Below are 25154 nucleotides of genomic sequence, written 5' to 3'. Positions count from 1 at the left end.
AGATCTGTCTGTTGTTTAAGAGTGATTAAACATTCGATCACATAACACAGACAGTGATTGTATAGAAAACAATATTAATAAAATAATTAAATAAATAATAATTACAGTTCAGATTATAAACAATAAAATAATATGAATCTACAGGTGGATTTTATTATTTCATTTATTTGTAATGTAGTCTGATTACTAACACAACAGCAGAACATGAACATGCATTCCTTTTCAGTAATTATGATTTATCACATCTGGTAACTTCTCTGTGCCCGTATAACAAGAGTCAGTTCACTACCTATTAACACGTTCATGGAACAGCCCCGAGCTCACTGGTACAAAAGCTCAGGTGCGATCATGAATGTGAACCACGTAAATAAATAAACGTGTGCAGGAACACTGTCCAGATTTACTGTCCACAGCCAAGCAAGCTTTACATTGTCATAGGTTTAGAGGCTGAAGCACATACAAGAAGCCCCTGTCCAAAACTGGCACCTTAAAGCTTTATTTAGGTATATTAATATGTGAACCAGTGTGTCTGTCTTTCCTATCAGCCTATAAGCAATCTGCAATATAAAGCTCGCTTGGCTGTGGACGGTGTCACCCTTCATTCAGCAGCTTCTTATTTATGACAGAACTGCTTTCCAACACTTATTATGTTCATGGAACAGCCCCGAGCTCATTAGTACAAATGCTCAGATGCAATTTAAACCATTATGGATAAAAATGAACAAATAAAAACAGTCAACTGTAAATTACTGCGAGAACACTGTCCAGATTTACTGTCCACAGCCAAGCAAGCTTTACATCATCATGGGCTTAGAGGCTACAGCACAAACAAGAAGCTCCTGTCCAAAATTGGGACACAGGGACAAAAACAGGAACTTGTGCCTCTATCTTTCCCATAAGCCTATAAGCAATCTGCAATATAAAGCTCGCTCGGCTATGGACAGTGTCATTCTTCCATATGATATTAAAACGTTCATGGAACAGCCCCGAGCTCACTGGTACAAATGCTCAGATGCAATCTGTAAACCATCATAAAAAAGATTTACTGTCCACAGCCAAGCAAGCTTTACACACACACACACACACACACACACACACACAAACGCAATGATTCCTTTGGCTGTGACACTGAACACTCAAGCGCTGAAGACAACTACAGCAAGTGTCGCGTCCCAATAATCTCTTGGAAGCTCCGGACAGACCTCAGAAAGAGGAGCGTCCATTTTCACGGGTCAGGAACCTCATTTGGACGTAACGTTTCAGATCCCATGACAACGCAAGCAAATACGTGTCCATACATACAAAGTACATTGAACAGTGGTCTCTTCCACAAGGGCTGGAGAAATAGCCCAAGCTGAGAGGACGTTTATCAGATGGTCAGATGTAATCCAAGAACTTTAATAAAAAACGGTTCTGCCAAGAATCCTGGAGGAACATTTTGAGGTCAAAATGTTTATCTGTTTATCTAAGATACTTGAGTCTTACAGACACACACACACACACACACTCACACACACAAACACACACTCACACACACACACAGATTCCTTGGGCTGTGACACTAAACATTCCCGTCTGATCTGTCAGTGTCTCATTAGTGTAATTGCTCTAATTTTAGGCGCTCCAGCGACGTGCTGCAGCTCATGAGAAGTTCAGATGCTTCCACGAGCTTCTTCAGTTTCTCTGATGCGGATCCAGGTGTTAGAAAGCTGGAAATGACTGGACTGAGAAGAACAGGAACAGTTCAGGTGATCGTGGAATGAAATCATCTGGAACTGAGCCAGAGGTCAAACACGCTTAACGTCACCGCGTCCAGACGTTAGCCCAGAGATCTGATTTATGTGGACTGCTAACTTACACGCTAATCATCTCATTAGGTAACAGGCTAATAAAGGACAAAGTAATGGCATTTTCATTTTCTAGCATCTGTGTGTGTGTGTTTGTGTGCGTGTTTTATGTGTATGTGTATGTGTGTGTGTATTTATGGGTATTTGTGTGTGTTTGTATTTGTGTGGGTGTGTATGTGTGTGAGTATGTGTGTGTGTATTTGTGTGTGTTTGTGTGTATTTGTGTGTTTGTATGTATTTGTGTGTGTGTATTTGAGTGTGTGTTTTTGTGTACTTGTGTGTTTGTGTGTGTATTTGTGTGTGTGTGTGTGTTTGTGTGTATTTATGGGTGTTTGTGTGTGCATTTGTGTGTGTTTATTTGTGCGTGTGTGTGTTTGTGTGTGTGTTTGTGTGTGTGTATTTGTATATGTTTGTGTGTGTTTGTATGTGTATTTGTGTGTGTGTGTATTTGTGTACATGTGTGTGTTTGTGTGTGTGTATTTGTGTGTATTTGTGTGTGTGTATGTGTATTTGTGTGGGTGTGTATTTATGGGTATGTGTGTGTGTGTATTTGTGTGTGAGTATGTGTGTGTGTGTATTTGTGTGTGTGTGTGTGTGTGTGTGTGTGTTAGTGTGTGTGTGGGGTGGCGTAATTGCCACACAGTTGGAAAGCGACACCATAACCTTGCATTTCCAAAATTTTTGTCCCAGGCAGGTGGACACACACACACACACACACACACACACACACACACACAGCCTGCAGCTAATGCCTCTCAGTGTGAGACTCGGGGTAAAATCTGAGGCAGCGAGAGAGACAGATAATTTTCTTGTACAAGTTCATGACGCGCCGCATCTGAAGCGTAAAAAATGAAGCTATTTCTGAGCCTGTGTCTCCGTGACAACCTTCATTACAGCCAGTTCTCCAGATTTAGCATGGACACTCACACACACACACACACACACACACACACAGATGAAGTTACAGCCCACGAGAACAGTTTTGCAGAACAGAACCGCGTGTTTTGAAATTCGAAGGTCATTTACACACCATTAAAAATTAATCTGGACAACCCAGACCTGACCAAGCTCAGGGTTAATCCTAGTTTAGGGTTCCAGTGGGTTACACCCTAAACAGAGCGCTAGTCCATCTAGTCCAACACTTTGTGCACCACTCTTTACTCACTTAATAAAGTAGACACGAGTAGACACGAGAACAACTAGCTGGTTAAAATGGTTTTGTTGTGACTGACATTCATCTTTTAATAAAAGGGAAAAAAAACTAAGCTGTCCAGAATTATTTATATTCATGTGAACACTGGGACTTTTTTCTTTTTTTGTTTTCTCTTGTTCTACGATTTTTTCCCCCCAATTTTCTCCCTAATTTAGTCGTATCCAATTACCCTGGTTGCTTTACGCTTCACCTCTACCGATACAACCCCCCACTGCTGACTGAGGAGCTTCACAACTGACACACGTAAGCAGTACCGACTGCCTCTTTTCACGTGCACGAGGCGAGTTCATATGCGGATCAGCCTTGTGCACGGAGAGCCACACCCTGATCAGCATTATTCCTCGACTCTGCCCAGGCGCCATCAATCAGCCAGCAGAGGTCGTAATTGCACCAGTTATGAGGAACCCTGGTCCGGCTCATCCCACCCTGAACAACAGCCAATCGTTGTTCATGTGGCCGCTCAGCCTAGCCAGGTGGTACGATGATAAACAGTAAGGTAGCTAGTTTGCATTTTGGTTAATTAAACATGACTAGATTACACTTCATCTTCCCAGACAAACAAAACTCATTGAACATTTCGTCAAAAAAGAGTTGTATGTTTTCAAAACAATGGAAAAAATTTGAACTAAAAAAACAACAGAAAGTGTTCGAGTCGGTTTTAGAACCGAGCCACGCAGGCGTCTGCTTGGGTTGCCATGTTGTGTCCTGTGTTTCTGTGTGTCTCTCAGTGTCTGAGGAGAGGATTCTTCAGCAGCGTTGGCAGACGTGAACCGGCTGCTGAAGTAAAATTCTCCATCGCCTTTAGACACACGGCAGGAAAAAAGAGAGAAAGAGAGAGAGAGGAGGAATCTGCTAAGATACATTCAGGTATTTGTTTACAGTCATTATAAAAAACTCGGTTTTTTTAGCTTATGGTGTTTAATTATTAAGACGTGTGTGTACTTGGACTTTTGGACCTGATTGTTTAAAGGAAAATGATGTGAGCTCAGCTCTGGCTAATAAACGAAGCTTAATGATAGAGCCACACTTCATTAGGTCCAAATGACTATTCGGATCAACAACTTACAAATAAATCTTAGATTTTAGCTTTGTACATCACTGACACGACCTCTGTATGACGGTGCTGTCTGTCGTTTTATATCATGATGGTAACAGGCAGGGATCAAACAACTTTCTTGCCACGCTGACCCCTAACAGACCCCTGGAACTGTCTGGACTGAATCGTCTCTTCAGGGCCAACAGAATGACTGACCACACTGATTGATTTGCTGCCACGTTGACATGATATATCCTGGCGGATGTACAAGGCAAGTGACCATCAGCCATAAACCAGACCACAAACCAGAGTTAAGAGACTCGTGATTTCTGCGCTTGCTGCGACGTTCAAAGTTCACCTGATTTGCCGCTGACCTTTTCAAAGCTCCTCTAATGAGACGAACTGTTTGATATGACGTAATAAAAGCGGCTCAGGCCGTACGAACAAGCTTATAAGCAGTAATAAAGAAAGGTTTAGTGCTCCTGTCTCCTTCTTTTAGTACATTAATTCAGTTGAAATGATCACAGGTGGCTCGGTGGGTAGCACTGTCACCTCACAGCAAGAAGGTCCTGGGTTTGATCCCCGGATAGGCCGGTCCGGGTCCTTTCTGTGTGGAGTTTGCATGTTCTCCCCGTGTCTGCATGGGTTTCCTCCGGGAGCTCCGGTTTCCTCCCACAGTCCAAAAACATGCAGTCAGGTTAATTGGAGATACTGAATTGCCCTATAGGTGTGTGGATGTGTGTATGTGTGTCTGCCCTGCGATGGACTGGTGCCCCGTCCAGGGTGATACTGTGTGCCTTGCGCCCATTGAAAAGCTGGGATAGGCTCCAGCAACCCCCCACGACTCTGATTGGATAAGCAGTTAAGACAGTGAGTGAGTGAGTGTGAGTGAGTGAAATGATCACATTTCTTTGTGCAAGGAAATCATCAGCTGACCTGAATCTACATTAATGGCAGTTATACAGAAATGGTCTGACCCAGAACTGACCGATGTATAGAAAACCTGTGTGATCTCTCTACACAGACGCATTTTACATCATCCTACACTCCAAGAAGAGGGCATGTCTAAATTCTTAGATCCCTTAATATGCTCCTACTGAGGCGCCTTAATAATCTGACTGAATGACGAGTGTCGTTTATTTGTAAGTTCAGACTCAACAGGGACAGTTTAAGCGTTTTCGGTACACAGAGGGAGACGTTAGCTGGCGTGCCGGCGGGTTGTGCCACCTCAGTACGTCGGTTTGAACGTAAGCTACAACTGCGGTGACGTAATCGGCGTAATCTCTGTTTACATAATAGTAGTGCTTCTAAATAATCTGCATTATGAGCTCGATGTCTTATTAGAATCCTCTCTACTGAGGCCGCTCACTAGTTTTTCAGACCCAGTGTGTCTGTCTATTATCTGTATGTTACTGCATGCGCTAGCGGTCTAGATGGGGCAATATTCTGATCCTCTGGAGGCAAACTCTAATGCCAAATGTTCAGATATACAGTGTATCACAAAAGTGAGTACACCCCTCACATTTCTGCAGATATTTAAGTATATCTTTTAATGGGACAACACTGACAAAATGACACTTTGACACAATGAAAAGTAGTCTGTGTGCAGCTTATATAACAGTGTAAATTTATTCTTCCCTCAAAATAACTCAATATACAGCCATTAATGTCTAAACCACCGGCAACAAAAGTGAGTACACCCCTAAGAGACTACACCCCTAAATGTCCAAATTGAGCACTGCTTGTCATTTTCCCTCCAAAATGTCATGTGACTCGTTAGTGTTACTAGGTCTCAGGTGTGCATAGGGAGCAGGTGTGTTCAATTTAGTAGTACAGCTCTCACACTCTCTCATACTGGTCACTGAAAGTTCCAACATGGCACCTCATGGCAAAGAACTCTCTGAGGATCTTAAAAGACGAATTGTTGCGCTACATGAAGATGGCCAAGGCTACAAGAAGATTGCCAACACCCTGAAACTGAGCTGCAGCACAGTGGCCAAGATCATCCAGCGTTTTAAAAGAGCAGGGTCCACTCAGAACAGACCTCGCGTTGGTCGTCCAAAGAAGCTGAGTGCACGTGCTCAGCGTCACATCCAACTGCTGTCTTTGAAAGATAGGCGCAGGAGTGCTGTCAGCATTGCTGCAGAGATTGAAAAGGTGGGGGGTCAGCCTGTCAGTGCTCAGACCATACGCCGCACACTACATCAAATTGGTCTGCATGGCTGTCACCCCAGAAGGAAGCCTCTTCTGAAGTCTCTACACAAGAAAGCCCGCAAACAGTTTGCTGAAGACATGTCAACAAAGGACATGGATTACTGGAACCATGTCCTATGGTCTGATGAGACCAAGATTAATTTCTTTGGTTCAGATGGTCTCAAGCATGTGTGGCGGCAATCAGGTGAGGAGTACAAAGATAAGTGTGTCATGCCTACAGTCAAGCATGGTGGTGGGAATGCCATGGTCTGGGGCTGCATGAGTGCAGCAGGTGTTGGGGAGTTACATTTCATTGAGGGACACATGAACTCCAATATGTACTGTGAAATACTGAAGCAGAGCATGATCCCCTCCCTCCGGAAACTGGGTCGCAGGGCAGTGTTCCAGCATGATAATGACCCCAAACACACCTCTAAGACGACCACTGCTTTATTGAAGAGGCTGAGGGTAAAGGTGATGGACTGGCCAAGCATGTCTCCAGACCTAAACCCAATAGAACATCTTTGGGGCATCCTCAAGCGGAAGGTGGAGGAGCGCAAAGTCTCGAATATCCGCCAGCTCCGTGATGTCGTCATGGAGGAGTGGAAAAGCATTCCAGTGGCAACCTGTGAAGCTCTGGTAAACTCCATGCCCAGGAGAGTTAAGGCAGTTCTGGGAAATAATGGTGGCCACACAAAATATTGACACTTCAGGAACTTTCACTAAGGGGCGTACTCACTTTTGTTGCCGGTGGTTTAGACATTAATGGCTGTATATTGAGTTATTTTGAGGGAAGAATAAATTTACACTGTTATATAAGCTGCACACAGACTACTTTTCATTGTGTCAAAGTGTCATTTTGTCAGTGTTGTCCCATGAAAAGATATACTTAAATATCTGCAGAAATGTGAGGGGTGTACTCACTTTTGTGATACACTGTATATAATACAGCAGAAGTGATAGAATAGGCACAGGTAGTGACACTTCTGGGGAAAGATTGGACAGAGATTGGACATATAGAAATACGTTTATGTGTCTGAACTACTGCTGTGAACCAGCACGATCTACAGCCTGCACGACACCCTCAAGTAATCTGAGATTTGATCAAACCTCTCAGACCAAAGAGTGGTGTTAGCTTTTCAGAGAGGGTAGAACTCACTGTGCTGAACCCTTGAGCTCGTTCCCTTTGTGCAGAGCAGATCGTATCTCCTGAATCAGACCTCAATATCATTTACGATCCAGCACTGTGGTCTGGCGCGTTCTGGACTGATGGAGGAACTGAAGGTGGTGCGTTTTTGGAATCACAAACAGCCCAGATTCACACTGATTAATGAAAAGAGACATTCAATTTATTAAGGTTTTCCACCAAGATTTCTAAACATTCTCCTTATGGCCAAAAAAATAAGGACAGCTCTTTTTATAATTGGCTTCAGGCACTTCAGGAATACAAAACAAGCACATGATATCAATCAAATGCTCACTTCTTGTCAAAATCTGTAAAAAACCAGGTCCATAAAGACGTGCATTTAAATACACAATCGAGTCACATTATTATGACCACTTCCTACTTTGAACGACAGCAGCACGTATCTTATGGGTATATAAGGTGTGCGATAGGCTGTCTGCACATATATCCCTTGTCGCTGTGCTAGCCCACCACCACTAAGGTCTTAGGGTTTTGCGATAAAATTATAGCTGTGCTATCGACCTGGCTGGGCGTCCAACATGTGCAACTGTCAAGGCCTGAGGGAGGGAGAACCTTTGCTGCCTGGTCGAGGCACCTGTGTGAATGAGATGATTTGAGTAGAGCATAGTGTGACACTCCACCTCTGGCAGCAAGGGTCGTGCAATGAGCCGAGGATTGAGAACAATTTGGGAACTGGAAATGACTACGTAAATTGGGAGAAAAATCTAGAATAGACAGACAGTTCTGAGCTCCGCCTGCAGGAGGCGTAAACAGTTTCTGCCTAATGAAGCTTCGTCCTCGACCATCTTTCAGCCAAAATGCTCTGACAGGTTCTCCAGAAGGTCTGGACCTGCGAGACTAATTAAACGGTACTGCAGCAAAACACACAGACATCACACAGCATTTTCTTACGACGTTCGGAACTAACAAATAGTCCGCCGGACCGACCCGGACAGCGAGGGGGTTCTGTGTGAGTTACAGTAACAATAAACGTGTGGAAACCTTCAGAGGAGCACAAACACCGGAGCTCAGACCACAGCCACAGCGCTGATTCATCAGAGACCAAATTAAAGCTGTAAGTCGTCTCTCTAACACAAGGACTGGAGGAGGCTTACAGACTTTGTTTATCACCGAACTTCTCCTAAAGAGCATTTTTATTATTGTTATGAGGTCCTGAAAAAACAAGCGGTATAAAATTCATAAAAGAACAGATAGAACTTGGACCATGAACTATTTATTTATTTTTTATTTTTTAATTTCCCCCCCAATTTTCTCCCCTAATCTAGTCGTGTCCAGTTACCCTGATTGCGTCCTCTATACCGATTCGACCCTTCACCGCTGACTGAGGACGCCTCTCAACTGACATACGCCCCCTCCGGCACATACAGTCAGTACAGACTGCATTTTTCACCTGAACGATTCGAGTTCATACACCGACGGGCACTGTGTACGGAGGGCCACACACCCATCAGCATTATTCCTCAGCCCTGTGCTGTGCAGGCGCCATCGGTCAGCCATCAGGGGCTGCAGTCGAACCAGTTATGAGGACCTATGATCTGACTTTTTACCCCTAAGCCTGAACAACAGCCAATCGTTGTTCATGCAGCCGCCCAGCCCAGTCGGAAGCAGAGCTGAGATTCGATACGATGTATTTAAAACCCCAACTCTGGTGCTCTAGCATACTTTACCGCTGCGCCACCTGAGCGGCACCATGAACTATTTTTTCCCTTCTTCTATTCTTCTATTACAGCATGAATATCCTCCTCTAGGTTTTGGACTGTGCCTGTATGAATTTGTGGTTGGACGAGAAGGTCTGGCTCACAATCGACACTCCAATTCTTTCCAAAGAAGCCTAGAGAACAGAGCAGTGGATTTCCAACTGGAAAGTTGTGGGTTTGAATCCCGGCTCTGCCATGCAGCCACTATTGGGCCCTTAGGCATCAGAGGAGTCTCTCCCCATTAAACTCCTCAAACCATGGATGGACTAGGGTTATGTAGTAGAATTGTTACGCCAGAGATAGAAGCAGACGTAGCTTCCCATCTTCTCTGAGGATTAGAAAACGTAAAGCGTAGAACAACTTGTGCTGCTGTGATGATGAAACCTCTAATCTTCTTCTTTTCATTGAGAGGAGATCTTATCTCCTGAACCTGAGCTTAAAATCACTCAGATCAGACAGTGTGGTCCAAACTACTGTATATATAATGCTTCCTGACTTTTGGGTGATGTCCACCCAGTGCTTTTAATGGTCCATTACTGACCCAGTTCTTCTATTCATGCTATTAGTTTATAATCCATGTACAAATAAGTCATCTTACACACCCCAGAATCTAGCTGGTCAGCGAAGGGCTGCAGACTAGCACAATCCACCTTCTGCATCTTTAAACCAGCACCAGTCAGTAGCAGATTCTTATAGAGAATGCTTACATTAATATTTTCAGCATTTAGCAGACACCTGTATTTAAAGCGAATTACAGTACTGTGACAGTGTATTGTCTAAGCAATTGAGGCTTAAGAGCCTTGCTCAAGGGCCCAGCAGTGTCAACCTGGCTGTAGTGGGGCTCGAACCACCAAACTTTGGATTACTAGTGGACCTCCATCACTCGCCATGACCACACGGTAGGAGAATTTACTGTCCCACTTCCTCTCTCTGACACGGTCGGTTGTGCCTGTCGAGCGCACCGTCGGTCCGGTGACACCGAGGAGACTCTCAGTGGTGTCGAGCCAGCAAATCATCTCTAAACAGCAGAACCAAGCCAGACAGGAAACGGTCGTCTAAAAACTATTTATATTTAACAATTTCAGCATTTAGCAGACGCCCTTTTTTATCCAAAGCAACTTACAGTACTGTGACAGTATATTATCTAAGCAATTGAGGGTTAAGGGCCTTGCTCAAGGGTCCAACAGTGACAGGGCAGTTGTAGCTTAGTGGTTAAAATACTGAACTAGTAATCAAAAAGTCACTTGTTCAAGCCCCACCACTGCCAGGTTGCCACTGTTGGGCCCTTGAGCAAGGCCCTCAACCCTCAATTGCTTAGACATTATACTGTCACTGTACTGTAAGTCACTTTGGACAAAAGCATCCGCTCTCTATTTCCTCGGTTGCTCCCGTTAGGGGTCGCTGGCAGATCGTGATCTGCATTATTGATCTGGCACAATCCTCCCTATCCACCTGGGCTTGGGACCGGCACTACAATGCACTGGTTTATGCATCCTAGCAGCTGGGTACCTATAGGACAACTCAGTGTCTCCACTTAGCCTGGCTGCATGTTTTTGGACTGTGGGAGGAAACCGGAGCACCCGAAGGAAACCCACGCAGACACGGGGAGAACATGCAAACTCCGTACAGAAAGGACTCGGACCGCTCCACCTGGGGATCGAAGCCAGGACCACCTTGCTGTGAGGCGACAGAGCCACCCGCTTAGCCACCAGGCATCCAGGATAAAAGCGTCTGCTAAATGCCAAAAGTGTAAATGTGACAACCTGGCAGTGGTGGAGCTTGAACCAGAAACCTTTTGATTACTAGTCCAGTACCTTAACCACTAGGCTACAACTGCCCTAACATACTGTACATCTGCAGCATGTAGCGGACGCTTTTATCCAAAATGACTTACAGTACTGTGACAGTATATTGTGTAAGCAATTGAGGGTTAAGGGCCTTGCTCAAGGGCCCAACAGTGGCAACCTGGCAGTGGTGGGGCTTGAACAAGTGACCCTTTGATTACTAGTCTAGTACCTTAACCACTAGGCTACATCTGCCCTAACATACTTAGCGGATGCTTTCATACAAAGTGACTTCAGATTATTATAGGGTTTAAGGGCCTTGCTCAAGGGCCCAACAGTGGCAACCTGGCTGTAGTAGGGCTTGAACCAGCGACCTTTTGATTACTAGTCCAGTACTTAACCACTAGGCTACAACTGCCCTAACAAACTTAGCGGACGCTTTCATACAAAGCGTCATACAATTATCATTGAATACATTTTTGAGCCACTAAGGGTTTAAGGGCCTTGCCCAGGAGCCCAATAATGACAATGTGGCGATGGTGGGGCTTGAACTGGAAACCTTCTGATTACTTACCAAGTACCCTAACCATTAAGCTACACTGCAAAGTGCTGCAGGATTTGAAGGACCAGACTAACGTACCATCAGCTCCGACTGCAGAGCTTATTAACCAGATTAAATGAAGGTCGTAAGTCATTTAGGAGAGGGGGGATCTGTGCCTATCGCTATCCTAATTTTGAGAGACAGGTCACGTCATTACACAGAGGTACTCGCCATGAGAACTGATGCACGTAGATAAACAAACAAACAGATTATTTGTAAGTTGTTTTCACTAACGGTTCAAATGAATCCACATTCGCTTCCTGATTGTTTCCTCTCTCTCACACACTCTCTGTAAAGAAACCTGTGTGTGTGTGTGTGTGTGTACCATGATGGTGGTGACGATGACCGTTCTGTTCTCCACAGCCGAGCCGTTTCCTCCGTCCAGCTCGTTCTGCACCAGCACCAATTTATCATTGTCGTTCCAGTAGCCAATCTGAGTACGAGACAGATACACACACACACACACTAGGAGTAAGTAAATGTGTGTGTGCGTGTTTGTGTGTGTATGTGCGCATGTGTGTGTGTGGGTGTGTGTGCTGCTTACCTTCTGAGGGCCGATGCTGGTCAGTTCGAAGACGTCCATGGTGTAGTTCACCCTGCGTCCGTTTTGATCGAACTGGATGTTCCCTGTCAGACCCTGAATCTGCACCTACACACACACACACACACACACACACACACACACACGGTTTTCAGACACACCCACAGTTTCTGATTCTGTATCTTCTGAATGAATCTACGTTTTATTTATTTATTCATTGCAGCATGGTAGATTTACGTCGTTCTAAGCGTACCTGTTTTAAGGTGCGCTCCATGTCAATGCCCTGGTTCCAGGGAGCCGCCGGATTGGCCAGACAGTCCCCCGCGTTCCCCCGGCGAGAGATGTCGATCTTCTGCCGCCGGAGGTTCCGAAACGCCTCGGCCATCACCAGTACGGCATCGTACGTCAGAGAGGAAGTGTACTGAAGGAAAGAGGAGTGCTGCTTTAGAATATAAACACTCGTTCAGCACAGTTTAAGAGCCGACTATAGATTGAATCCCTTGTACGCTAAACCCTTAAAAAGGTTCCTAGTTCCTAAATGAATTGATGATGGAACGATTAAAACCCAGTCCTCAGGAACCGTGTATTGTGCAGCACCAACATGCTGCTCTTTGTAACAAAAGCAGGGCTGGGGGTGTTAATATTTTCTATACTACACAATGAGACGGGGGATAATGAGGATCAGTGCGTGACGGATCTCTATATGAACCCGCCTCATGTCGCAGGTGAAAAGAAGCGGTCAGTCCTGCACTCATAATAAATGGGCCGTGTGTTAGTCATGGTCCTCCTCGGTCTGTAGCTGAGGCCTGCACCAGAAGAGTAAGTGAAATGCGATCGAGTAATTGGATATGACTAAATTTGGAAGGCTTAGGGAAATTGGTGTGTGTGTGTGTGTGTGTGTGTGAGAGAGAGCACAATGTTACCCAGGGAAATTCTGTTGCCGTTTTCATTACCCTGATCTGGTTATCAACGGACAGAATAATAGAAACAGCGAGCGAGAGGCAGAGACGATGGAAACTATATTAAACCCACGAGCTTAAATGATATCAGTTCCATTTTCCATTTCTGCTGATTAAATCTTCAGTGATATTTAGAACGATTCAGTCTGAGTGTGTTTTTCATTTCACTCCGGCCGTGTTTATATTTATACAGCGAGACGTTACGGAGCAGAGCGGGTTTTTATAGCACTTATATTATATCTTATATTACTGTGGCAGAATTGTTCCTTCAGTACTGCGGTACTAACACAGTAATGAACTTATAATGAAACTGAATGACAAAGAAACAGAAGGAGAGACGATTTAGTTTAGTGTTTATTATTTTGTAAACTTTGGACAGAGTTCAAACACTAATAATCTGGTCTGGTTAGTGATTGCACTCCAGAGCTCAGGTCGGGAGTATTTTCAGCATTTAGCAGACCCCTTTATCTAAAGTGACTTACAGTATACAGTCTGAGCAATTGAGGGTTAAGAGCCTTGCTTAGGGGCCCAACAGCAGCAACCTGGCAGTGCTGGGCTTGAACAAGCGACCCTCTGATTACTAGTCCAGTACCCTAACCACTAGGCTACAACTGCCCTATATTTGTTCATTCTGAAACTAATGCCTGCAACACAAGCTGAAATCACTAGCACAAGCTCAATCTGACTAGGAACTTTTTACCACCACTTTACCCTGGTCAGGGTCACGGTGGGTCCAATTTACTGGACGAAAGGCAGGAGACACACCGGACAGGTCGCCAGTCCATCACAGCACACACACACACACATAGAGGAACTTTAAAATCTCCAGTTAACCCAAATGAACGTGTCTTTGTACTTTTACACAGGGAGAACATGCAAACACAGAGAAAAGGTCCGGATCCTCTCTGTGTATTTTCTCCTCATGTCTGTAAAGGGGTTCCTCCGGGATCTCTGGTTTCCTCCCACAGACCAAAGACAGCCAGTCAGGTTAATAGTCCCCCTAGGCGTGTGTGTGTGTGTGTGTGTGTGTGTGTGTGTGTGTGTGTTTGCCCTGTGATGGACTAATGACCTCTCCAGGGTGTTTCCTGCCTTAATAGGGTAAAGCAGCAGTAAAACAGACAGTGAATGAATGAACTGGATCAGTTGGTGTCTTCTGGATTGTTTAACACTAATTAAAATGTCTTCACATGCGCCCCTGTTGGTGGACACGTGTACCTTGGGTGGGGTCTCAGTTCCCGGGTATTCTCTCTGATCCAGCTTGTTCCAGCGCTGCATCAGCTTGATCACCATCGGTTTACTAAAATCCACCAACTGGAAACCAGTAACGTTGGCTCCACCATGCATGAACCGCTCCAGAGTCACATCCTTAAATCCCTGCGAGACAGAGGCGGACCGGTCAGCAACAACAACATCAAAACAACAATCAGAAGCTACCGGCCTCTGTGACACACTGACCAACCCAAACATACAAGACAGCGAAGAAATAAAATTAATATTATTTTTTATTAAATGAGACACTTACCAGGTTGCCGATGATGTAGTGATAACCTTTCACGTGCTTCCCCACACTCACGGCCTGCAGGAGTAAAAACAGAGTCAAGAACCATCAAATTCCACTTCATCTGATCCAGGTATTAAAACACACCTACTGCACTAGATGCACCACAAGGGTAAACGTTTGTGGACATTCCTTGGGCATACCATTCGTTTTTAAATGGATGAATGTCCCAAGTTCATGGTCAGATGTTCACATTCTTTAAGTCATATAGCGTCCTTCTGATCTACTAATATTGTTTTAGATCCAGTTCTAAGATTTTGATGATTTTTCTCGTTGTTTATTTTACAGCCCACACAGTCTCAATAAGATCAAGGTCAGGACTTTAAAAAGCCGTTTTTTAGACTGAGTTAGACGTGAAATGTTTTCTGTGTCATCATCCGGCTGATTGATTTTTTACTTTTACTATAATTAATATAGTGGTTCTTTATTCCACACAGTTTTTCTTTTAATATAAAGTAACGGCAAAGTAACAAGTAAAGTTTTCTTCTTGACCTTGGCAAAGAGACCACTGTTCCATGTACTTGACTTGAAAATCTATGATCTGTCTTTTTAAGTCTGTAACAACCTGCTCTGGAGATCAGCAGGTGGAAGGATTTACAGTATCATGCCCATCAGCCATGCCCTTAAGGTCCTATAACCAAAAATCTTAATTTGCTTTCTTTTTCTTCTACACATACACTTACAGACACACAGATTAACACACACACACACACACACACACACACACACACACACACACACACACATACACACACATACACACACTCACTCTCTCACATACACACTTTATAAGATGAAGATCAGATTCTCTTTTAGCACTTTAGCAAACACAAAGTTCTCTACACACACAGACACACACACAGACACACACACACACACACACACACACACTTCATAAGATGCTCAGATTCTCTTTTAGCAAACACACACTCAAGAGAGGAACTCCTCTACACACACACACACACACATAGAGACACACACTCACACACACACTTTATAAGATGAGGATCAGATTCTCCTTTAGCACTTTAGCAAACACAGACAGAGACAAACTCCTACACTAACTACACACACACACAAACACACACACACACACACACACACACACACACACACACTTGCTGGCTCCTCTTATGGCAAACTGCTTCAGGGTTCGAGCCGGTCCAGCTTTACGTCTTTCGTTCTGGGAACTCAGCTTGTGTTGTGGCATTTTTTGGCCATCACGATTGATTCGACCTGGATGGACGAGTCGTCTCCAGACAGTTTTTTCCCTGAACACTCTTCACATTAGGATCCATAAGACAGTTTCTGAGTTTCTTCTCTTTCCTCTTTTTCTGAGAACTTGTTTGTCACAGACTGCAGATTATTCTTGTGTTATTATGTTAGTTACAACCATTGTTTATTCTTACTCTGTTGCTTTTCTGTCCAGTGTCTCCGTCGTGGGCTGTGCACATTCTGTGGCTTCTTTTAATAATTTTTTGTTTAATTTTTTATTTTGGCCTCCTTTTTTAGAACCAATGTTGTTCTTCCTTGGTTAAGCGTCCTGTAAATGGGATTAATTTGTTAATCCTGCAGGTATAGGGGCTTCTCAATGTTGGTGCGTGACCCACCCCCCACTCACCCCCCAGATTCTGTTGCAGATTGTTTACAGAGATTTAAAAATCTTCTCAGTGCTTGTGGCTCAGTGTAATGAGCAGAATTCAACTAACACACAAACGTCACCGGACGAGTCAAAGTCACGAGTCTTTCTGGACACCAGTCTGTCCTCCAATTATTTAGTCACAGAATAATAACGATTACAAAAACAGTTCTTTTAAATTGTCTCATACAGGTGACGACCCCCTGTACTTTACCTGCTCTAGAAAGTTCTGGAGTCGATCTGCTTCTAGATCAATGACGAACTTCTTCTCGTTCCGGCGATCCAGATCCTCCAGGAGGCGCCGATAGGCCGTGTCACCAAAGTTCTCCACACAGATCGCACTGACCTGCCACCCGTTCTGACCGGCTCTCTCCATCACGGCCTGCAGGATGCTGTACCCTGAACACACACACACACACACACACACATTACACATGCTTGTAATTATTATTAGTAAAGAATGATGAATTGGTGTTTGACAGTTCTGTGTGTGTGTGTGTGTAGGTGGGTGGTATGAAGGCCAGAAACAGCAGATGGCCACTAAATTGTCTCGTTGTTTCGCAGCTTGAGAAATCTGTCCATCAAGATACCATGCCCTTGTGTGTGTGTGCGTGTGTGTGTGTGTGCACCATTAGTTGATTACCCAATCTATATTATGTGCTCTTTCTAAATTAACATGACTTCTCTGGTTCAAACACCTTCCAAACATTCATTTCCTGTAGTGATTTCACAAAAAGTAATACAGCCAGAAAGATACACAGTACACACACACACACACACACACACACACACACACTGTATAAGATGCTCAGATTCTCCTTTAGCAAACACAGACTCAAGAGAGGATCTCCTCTACACACACACTTACAGACACAAACAAACACACATAGACACACACACACACACACACACACACACACACACACACACACACACACACACACACACACACACACACACACACAGGGCGGCACGGTGGCTTAGTGGGTAGCACTGTCGCCTCACAGCAAGAAGGTCCTGGGTTCGAACCCCAGGTGGGGCGGTCCGGGTCCTTTCTGTGTGGAGTTTGCATGTTCTCCCTGTGTCTGCGTGGGTTTACTCCGGGTGCTCCGGTTTCCTCCCACAGTCCAAAGACATGCAAGTGAGGTGAATTGAAGATACTAAATTGTCCATGACTGTGCTTGATATGGACTTGTGAACTGATGAACCTTGTGTAATGAATAACTACCGTTCCTGTCATGAATGTAACCACAGTGTAAAACATGACGTTAAAATCCTAATAAACAAACAAACAAACACACACACACACACACACACACACACTTCATCAGCTCATCAGGTTCTTCTTTAGCAAACACAGACCCAAAACAGGAACTCTTCTACACACACACTTACAGATACACAAACAAACACGCATAGAGACAGACAGACAGACAGACACACACACATACACATTTCTTAAGATAACTTAATAAGAGAGGAACTCTTTTACACACACACATAGAGACACACACATAGAGACAGACACACACACACACACACACACACACACACACACACACACTTACACACTTCATAACATGCTCAGATTCTCCTTTAGCAAACACAGACTCAAGAGAGGAACTCCTCTACACACACACATAGAGACACACACACATAGAGACAGACACTCACACACACACACACACATACACACACCCACACACACACACACACTTACACACTTCATAACATGCTCAGATTCTCCTTTAGCAAACACAGACTCGAGAGGAACTCCTCTACACACACACATAGAGACACACACACATAGAGACAGACACTCACACACACACACACATACACACACACACACACACACACACACACAGAGACAGACACTCACACACACACTTCATGAGGATCAGCTTCTCCTTTAGCACTTTAACACAGACTTGAGACAAACTCCTCTACACACACACACACACACACACACACACACACACACACAGACTCATCCACACACACCATGAAGGGTAGGTGGAGGAGAACCTATGGTAAGAATGTGGAGGATCTAGAAGAGTAGTGGGGTTTAGGTAAAGTTTAACTAAACAAACTGGTTATAAACTGGTTATAAAGGACATATTAATAAAGAAGAGGGTGTGGAGAGATGGTGAAGAGGGGGTGTTTAGGATACATGTTGTGGAAGTAATGGGAGATGGGAAGTATTTGGAAGAGTCTGGAGGTAAGTGTGAGGTTTGGAGGAAATATCGAAATGTCTTGAGACTGTGGGAGGAATGTTAACGGTGCGGGGAAGTTCGGAGACTGTAGAGGATTGTATAGGGTGACTATGGGGTGTAATTTAATTGTTAAGAGTGTAGAAGGTTATTGGGAAAGAGTAAAGAGGTTAGGGATGGTGTGGATGTGAGAACAGCAGGGTATGAGGGCACAGTAAGAATATGGGGGTACAGAATGGGTGTAGAAGTGGGTATAGAAGAGTGTGGTGGGTATTGGTGAGAGGGCTAGAAGACTGAACATGACCAGGGTGAGTGTGGCGTGTGGGGGGTTTGAATCCTGCCTTCATAAAACCACCAGATGCCTCATTAGCAAACAGAGACTTCAGACAGAAACGATCCAATCTGCATTTGTTTAGAGAAGCATCACGGCGTCCCTCCTCCTCCTCCTCCTGTCTGTGATACACTTGATTGTTCTTTCAGATAGAGACATGATCAGTGGTGGATGCTGCTGGAGTGTGATGGAGAATTTGGAGGATCCTGGGTGTGTTTGGAGTAGATTTGGGTGTAGAGAGGATGTGAAGGCTGAAGAATCGGGCGTGTAGGAGGTGGTAGCGGGTTTTTAGAAGAGCGCACTGGAGTGAAAATGGATACAGGAAATGTGCAAGGTTGCACCGAGGTCACTGCAGCCCTCCTGGTCTCGATTAGAGCGACACTGAGAGAGAGAAAAAGTAAAAGGATGGAGGAAAGATGGTGGAAATGATGCGCGGATCGATAAAAACAGGGAGGGGAAGAAGGTGAAAAGAGGAGGTGATAAGAGACGAGAGAATATGAAGAGAGAAAAAAAGAAAGAATGAGAGAGAGAGAGAGAGAGAGAGAGAGAGAGAGAGAGAGAGAGAGAGAGAGAGAGAGAGAGAGAGAGAAGAGCATTCGCTTCGTGTGAAGGTAATCTGGCGAGAACAACCAGCACTGTCGCTCTTACAAGATTTACTTCACATCTGTAAATGTCACATCAAAATGTAGCTTCAAACGAGGCTGAAATTGAAACGTAATGCGCCTGTGTCCACAGTTTTACTAAACCCCTGATCCAACACCGGAGGATTCATGAAACACAGTCGTATTAGCGCTGTGTTCAGTTCTCCTGGAAGTGTTCTGTATGTTTATGTGTGTGTGTGTCTGAGTGTGTGTCTGAGTGTGTGTGTCTGTATGAGTGTGTGTGTAAGTCTATATGAGTGTGTGTTGGAGTCTGTGTGTGTGTGAGTCTGTGTGTGTGAGTCTGTGTGTGTGTGTGAGTCTGTATGAGTGTGTGTTGGAGTCTGTGTGTGTGTGAGTCTGTGTGTGTGTGTGAGTCTGTATGAGTGTGTGTGTGATTCTGTATGAGTGTGTGTGTGTGAGTCTGTATGAGTGTGTGTGTGATTCTGTATGAGTGTGTGTGTGTGATTCTGTATGAGTGTGTGTGTGTGTGTGATTCTGTATGAGTGTGTGTGTGTATGATTCTATATGTGTGTGTGTGTGTGTGTGTGTGAGTCTGTATGAGTGTTTGTGTGTGTGTGTGTGTATGATTCTATATGTGTGTGTGTGTGTGTGTGTGTGTGTGTGTTGGAAAGCCGATGTAGCCTAGTGGTTAAGGTATTGGACTAGTTATCAGAAGGTTGCTGGTTTAAGCCCCACCACTGCCAGGTTGTTGCTGTTGGGCCCTTGAGCAAGGCCCTTAACCCTCAATTGCTCAGACTGTATCCTCACACAGTACTGTAAGCTGTAAGAGACTTTGGTTTGTGTGTATGTGTGTTTGTGTCTGTGTGTGTTTGTGAGTGTGTGTGTTTGTGTGTGTGTGTGTGTGTGTGAGTGTAAGTGTGTGTGAGTGTGTGTGTGTGTGTGTGGCACCTCTGTCCGTGTCGTACAGGAAGACGAAGTGGTTCCACTCGTAGTGGTCGATGACACTGAGCAGCGCCCCCCGGACGGACGGGCGGAGCTGGATGAGGAACTGAGTGTCGCCCTCGGCCGGGAAGCTGGGCGAGATGAGGGAGATGTGCAGGGAAGCGCAGAACGACGAGAGCGTGTGGACCGAACGCTTGTCGTACACTCCGAATATGGCGAACACACCCCGCGAGTACTGAGAGCAAACTGCAGGAGGAGAGAGAGGCGTGAGGTCAGAGGTCAGGGTGTGTACTCACTCATTCATCTTTAAGGACACAGTTTAGAGCAGCATGGGAAAACAGAGTACCTGGAGGAAACCCTGGCAGACACGGGGCCAAATTGTTTCCCACTTTTTTGAATTCTTGTACAGTACATGGCAACTGTGCTTTCAGCCATAAAAGGGGTGCGATTCCCCCCATTTTACTCCCAACCTATCAAGCGCCCCCTTCAGGACAAGTGCAACCGGCAGCTACTTTTTTACTATCAATGTTTGAGTCTCACAGAGAGTCGAACAGTGTACGCCACGATATGAACTCAATTGTACAGCGGCAATGAAACCCCATCGACCTTCCTCAGGTAGAGCCAACTGTGCCTGTTTGGACCCTAGACAAGGTAGATAACACATCCTGGGACTTGAACTCAAAAACTTAAGATAATTTAAAAACAAGAGCAACCACCAGCTCCTTTTTTACCTGCCAGTGTTGGAGTCTCACGGAGAGTCGAACAGCGTGTGCCACGATATAAACTTACAACCCATCACAAGTTCAGACGCCTAATCAGACAGCGCCAATATAAACATCAACCTTCCTCCGGCGGAGGCAAGTGTGCCTGTTTGGACCCTAGACGAGGTAGATAACACCACCTGGGATCTGAACTCAAGAACTTAAGATCTCAGCGGAGGTGGAGAAACATTTTTAACACAGACGCTTCCATGTTTCACTAGTTTGTCTATTCATTACAGGAAAAGACTCAGTTCAAGGGCTGTTTTATTGTACAAAGTGGTGCATTTCCACCGTTTACTCCCAGTAGGAGAACTGGGCCTATCAAGCGCCCCCTTCAGGACACAACCGCAGCTACAGCGTACGTCACGATATGAGCTCAATTGTACAGCGCCAATTAAACCCCATCGACCTTCTTCAGATAGAGACAACTGTGCCTGTCTGGACGCCAGACGAGGTAGATAACACATCCTGGGACTTGAACTCAAGAACTTAAGATCTCAGTGAAGATGGAGAACGTTTTTAACACAGAATGTCTCTAAATCTGACCTGAAATGGACAGAAGCAGCTTAGCACTTTTAGCAAAGATCAACCAGTTTCTGTTTCTCTGTGTTCTGAGCCAACGGTGTTAAATCTGCTTCTGCTGCAGGGAGCCAAGGTGCTAAAACCTTCCTAACACTGCGTACCGTGTGTGTGTGTGTGTGATACTATTCGCTCGGCTTCTCACTAAAAGTCTCACTTTTAAAACATTTTTGTCTGGTGTGAAATGACATCACGGTCGGATCTCAGCTCCAATCTGACCTCCATCAACATGATAAACCTCAATAATTCCGTCATTTCCTTCTATCAGTGGAACCCAAAGCCACAAGCTACACAAGTCGCTAATTACAGCCGCAGGACCGGCCAGGGCTGGACCTTCCATTAGGAAATCAACTAATCCATCTTCTGTCCGAACCCACACAAAAATAGTCCGATAAGCTCAGGATCAATATATTATATTATGCTTTAACCCTCTATTGCTTAGACAATATACTTCTTTTGGCCATATGGTGTATTTTAACCCAATTTTAGGGTTAAAGTATAACATTATAGTCGGGTGTGGTCATACACATACACACACACACACACACACACACACATGCACACACACACTGCTGAAGGCCACTGGAGAGAGAAGATCTTTTATCACAGTCCTCCTCTACTAACGTACCTGGGGGGAAATCCTGATCAGACAGAGATAAGGCTACATTTATGTGTGTGTGTGTGTGTGTGTGTGTTTTGCTCCTCGCAATCCATAACATCCAAACCACCATGGCAACTATGCCTTGTAACTACGGCCTGAATTAGAAACGACTCTGTACAGAAGGAATAAAGATCCTGAAACTGAGTTTGCGGATGATTACAGGCTTTAATCGTTAACAAGTAAGAAAACGCTTTGAGGAAACAGTTTGGGGAAGGACGCTTTATGCTTCAGCATGACTCTGCACCAGTGCTCGAAGCAAGAACCACAAAGACACGGTTTGTTGAACCTCCAGTGGGATGCACAGAGTCATGACATCAACACAAATAAACAGTTTAGGGATGAATTGGAATGTCCACTATGTGCCAGGCTTTCTAAACTAACATCCCTGCCTGGGCTGTGTAGACGACTGTGAAGATTACAGTGGACTGGATTGGAAGAATTCACTGGCACGATCGTGGGTTGGTGGAATAGCTGAAGAACAAGAAGCAGAACTGTGGGCCTCCCTTTATACTGCTCTAGTCACATCACATTGGGTGTTGGACTTTGGATCCTCCATTCTGTGCTAACTGTTGTTTTTTATCTGCTTATAACAGCTTAACGACAGGAATGTTAGACTCTCGGCCACATCTGAAGCAGCCACATAACGAGAGGAGACTGTTAATGCTGCAAAGAGTCTTTCTTGTTGGAACTCTTGAAGTTCAATGCCTATGATTTTAATGAGAAAAACAAGCACATGCTTAAGTGTCCACATATTTGGACATACTGACTATATAGTGTCCATCTAAGGGTCTGTTTATTTACCTCCATAACAGGATCTTTAATCTGGAAACGGACTCTGTGTCTCCAGGATTTCTGACATTGTGCTTAAGAACTTAATTACACCAATAACCCCCCCCCCCCCCCCCCCCCCCGGTTAATAAGCACATTTTATTAACACGGTGCACCAATAATTAACCAGTCCAGAAGTTCCTAAAACCGTCCTCAGAAACGAGGGGGTGTTACAGTCCAAACTCTTCAGGGCAAAAATAACCTCACAGCTTCTGGTGTCTCAGTTTGAAGCCACTATTAACAAAACAAGAGCAGGTGGTGGAAATAAAAGAAAGTATTTATTTAGATTTTGAAGGTCGGTTCATCGTTCAGCGATGGATGGGCACCCTGTTCAGGGAATTCCTGCCTTGTGCTCAGTGTTTATACAAGGAAACAGGATCCAAATCGAGGATAAAGCAGAATAAAGTACATAGTGGACATTCCAATTCATCCCTAAACTGTTTATTTGGGTTGAGGTCATGGCTCTGTGCATCCCACTGGAGGTCCAATAGACCAGACTTGTCCATGTTAGTTTCAGCAGTGAATGGGCACAAATTCCCACAGACAGAAGAGCGGCTGTCATTCTAGCTGAAAAGATCACACAGAGGTTTTTGAAATGGGACGTCCAACAAGCTCATGGTCAGGTGTCCGAATACTTTTGGACGAGTTTAAGGTGTTTAAGGATGAGTAAGACGAGCGTTTTAATTAGTATTTTGAAATAAACAGATGGTAAGATCACACACACACACACAAGGGTCACACTGGTCAAAGGTTAAGTGGAAAAAAATAAATCAATCAAGTACACACACTTTTACAAAACATCATGCGTGTGTGTGTGTGTGTGTGTGTGTGTTTCTTGGTCAAATGAATCAGCAGACTATTTCTGTTCAGGCAAAGTGCTCATTATGTGTCGCTAGGAAACCCTGAACACACACACACACACACACACACACACTACTGTGCATGTATATTTAACCAGGTATTACCTGGCAATTAAGCAGCTATGAGAATAACGTATCAATCAAGTTTGTATTAAGCACCAGCGCACCAGGTCAAATCTCAGCACTGTTACTGGCAGGTCAGGGTACCTAAATGGACAGTGATTGGCTCAATGAGTCCTCATAACTGCTGCAGTTATGACCTCTGCTGGCAGTTCGCCGTCTCTAGATGGCAGGTAGAAAAACGCATGCTCTCCCGTCATGGGGCGATGTCTGGTAGGTGTGGGAACTCACTCACTCACTTTCTTAACCACTTATCCAATCAGGGTCGCGTGTAGGAGCTGGAGTCTATCCCAGCTTTTCAGTGGGCGCAAGGCACACAGCAACACCCTGGACGGGGCGCCAGTCCATTGCAAGGCAGACACACATACACACACACACACACTCATTCACTTATAGGGCAATTCAGTGTCTCCAGTTAACCTGACTGCATGTTTTTGGACTGTGGGAGGGAGGAAACCCACACAGACACGGGGAGAACATGCAAACTCCACACAAAAAGGACTCAGACCGCCCCACCTGGGGATCGAACCCAGGACCTTCTTGCTGTGAGATGACAGTGCTACCCACCGAGGCACCATGCCGCCCGGTGTGGGTACTGTATGTAGAGAGTTAAATTGCTGTAACATCCGAATAAACGATTCGAGAATGTTCACGCAAACAACAGCTCAGTGTTTTCTGCTGATCACAGTTTGGAAAGTTAGTCGGAGTAAATATACAGCAAATAGGGAAAAGAATACAGCACCTGCACAGAGACTGGGGATAATGGAGATCAGTGCACTACTCTGTACGCGATACGGATCTCCATATGAACCCGTCTGGTTTGAGTGAAAAGAAGCGGTCGGCTACTGCACATGTATCAGAGGTGGCTTGTGTTAGTTCATGACTCTCCGTGGTCAGGACTGAAGGGCAGCAGCAGTAGAGGGTAATTGGATATGACTAAATTTGGAGGAAAATACGGGGGAAAATAAAAATGTAACATTAA

At 44.7% G+C, this 25154-nt stretch overlaps 1 protein-coding gene across 2 annotated transcripts in view; it reads right to left on the bottom strand.

Annotated features, from left to right (window-relative positions):
• Positions 1 to 25154, bottom strand: part of gria4a (glutamate receptor, ionotropic, AMPA 4a) — a 64824-nt gene that overhangs the window by 33000 nt on the left and 6670 nt on the right. For both annotated transcript variants that reach the window (XM_063017143.1, XM_063017144.1), the window contains exons 3-9: positions 20370 to 20609; positions 16490 to 16674; positions 14601 to 14654; positions 14294 to 14452; positions 12373 to 12540; positions 12123 to 12227; positions 11904 to 12011 (exon numbers count right to left, since the gene is read on the bottom strand). In XM_063017143.1, coding sequence (XP_062873213.1) covers positions 11904 to 12011; positions 12123 to 12227; positions 12373 to 12540; positions 14294 to 14452; positions 14601 to 14654; positions 16490 to 16674; positions 20370 to 20609 — 1019 coding nt within the window. The remainder of the gene's footprint in view (positions 1 to 11903; positions 12012 to 12122; positions 12228 to 12372; positions 12541 to 14293; positions 14453 to 14600; positions 14655 to 16489; positions 16675 to 20369; positions 20610 to 25154) is intronic.

The sequence above is a fragment of the Trichomycterus rosablanca genome, chromosome 20 (assembly GCF_030014385.1).
Source record: "Trichomycterus rosablanca isolate fTriRos1 chromosome 20, fTriRos1.hap1, whole genome shotgun sequence".
Taxonomy (NCBI): domain Eukaryota; kingdom Metazoa; phylum Chordata; class Actinopteri; order Siluriformes; family Trichomycteridae; genus Trichomycterus; species Trichomycterus rosablanca.
This window is presented reverse-complemented; position numbering and strand designations above follow the sequence as displayed.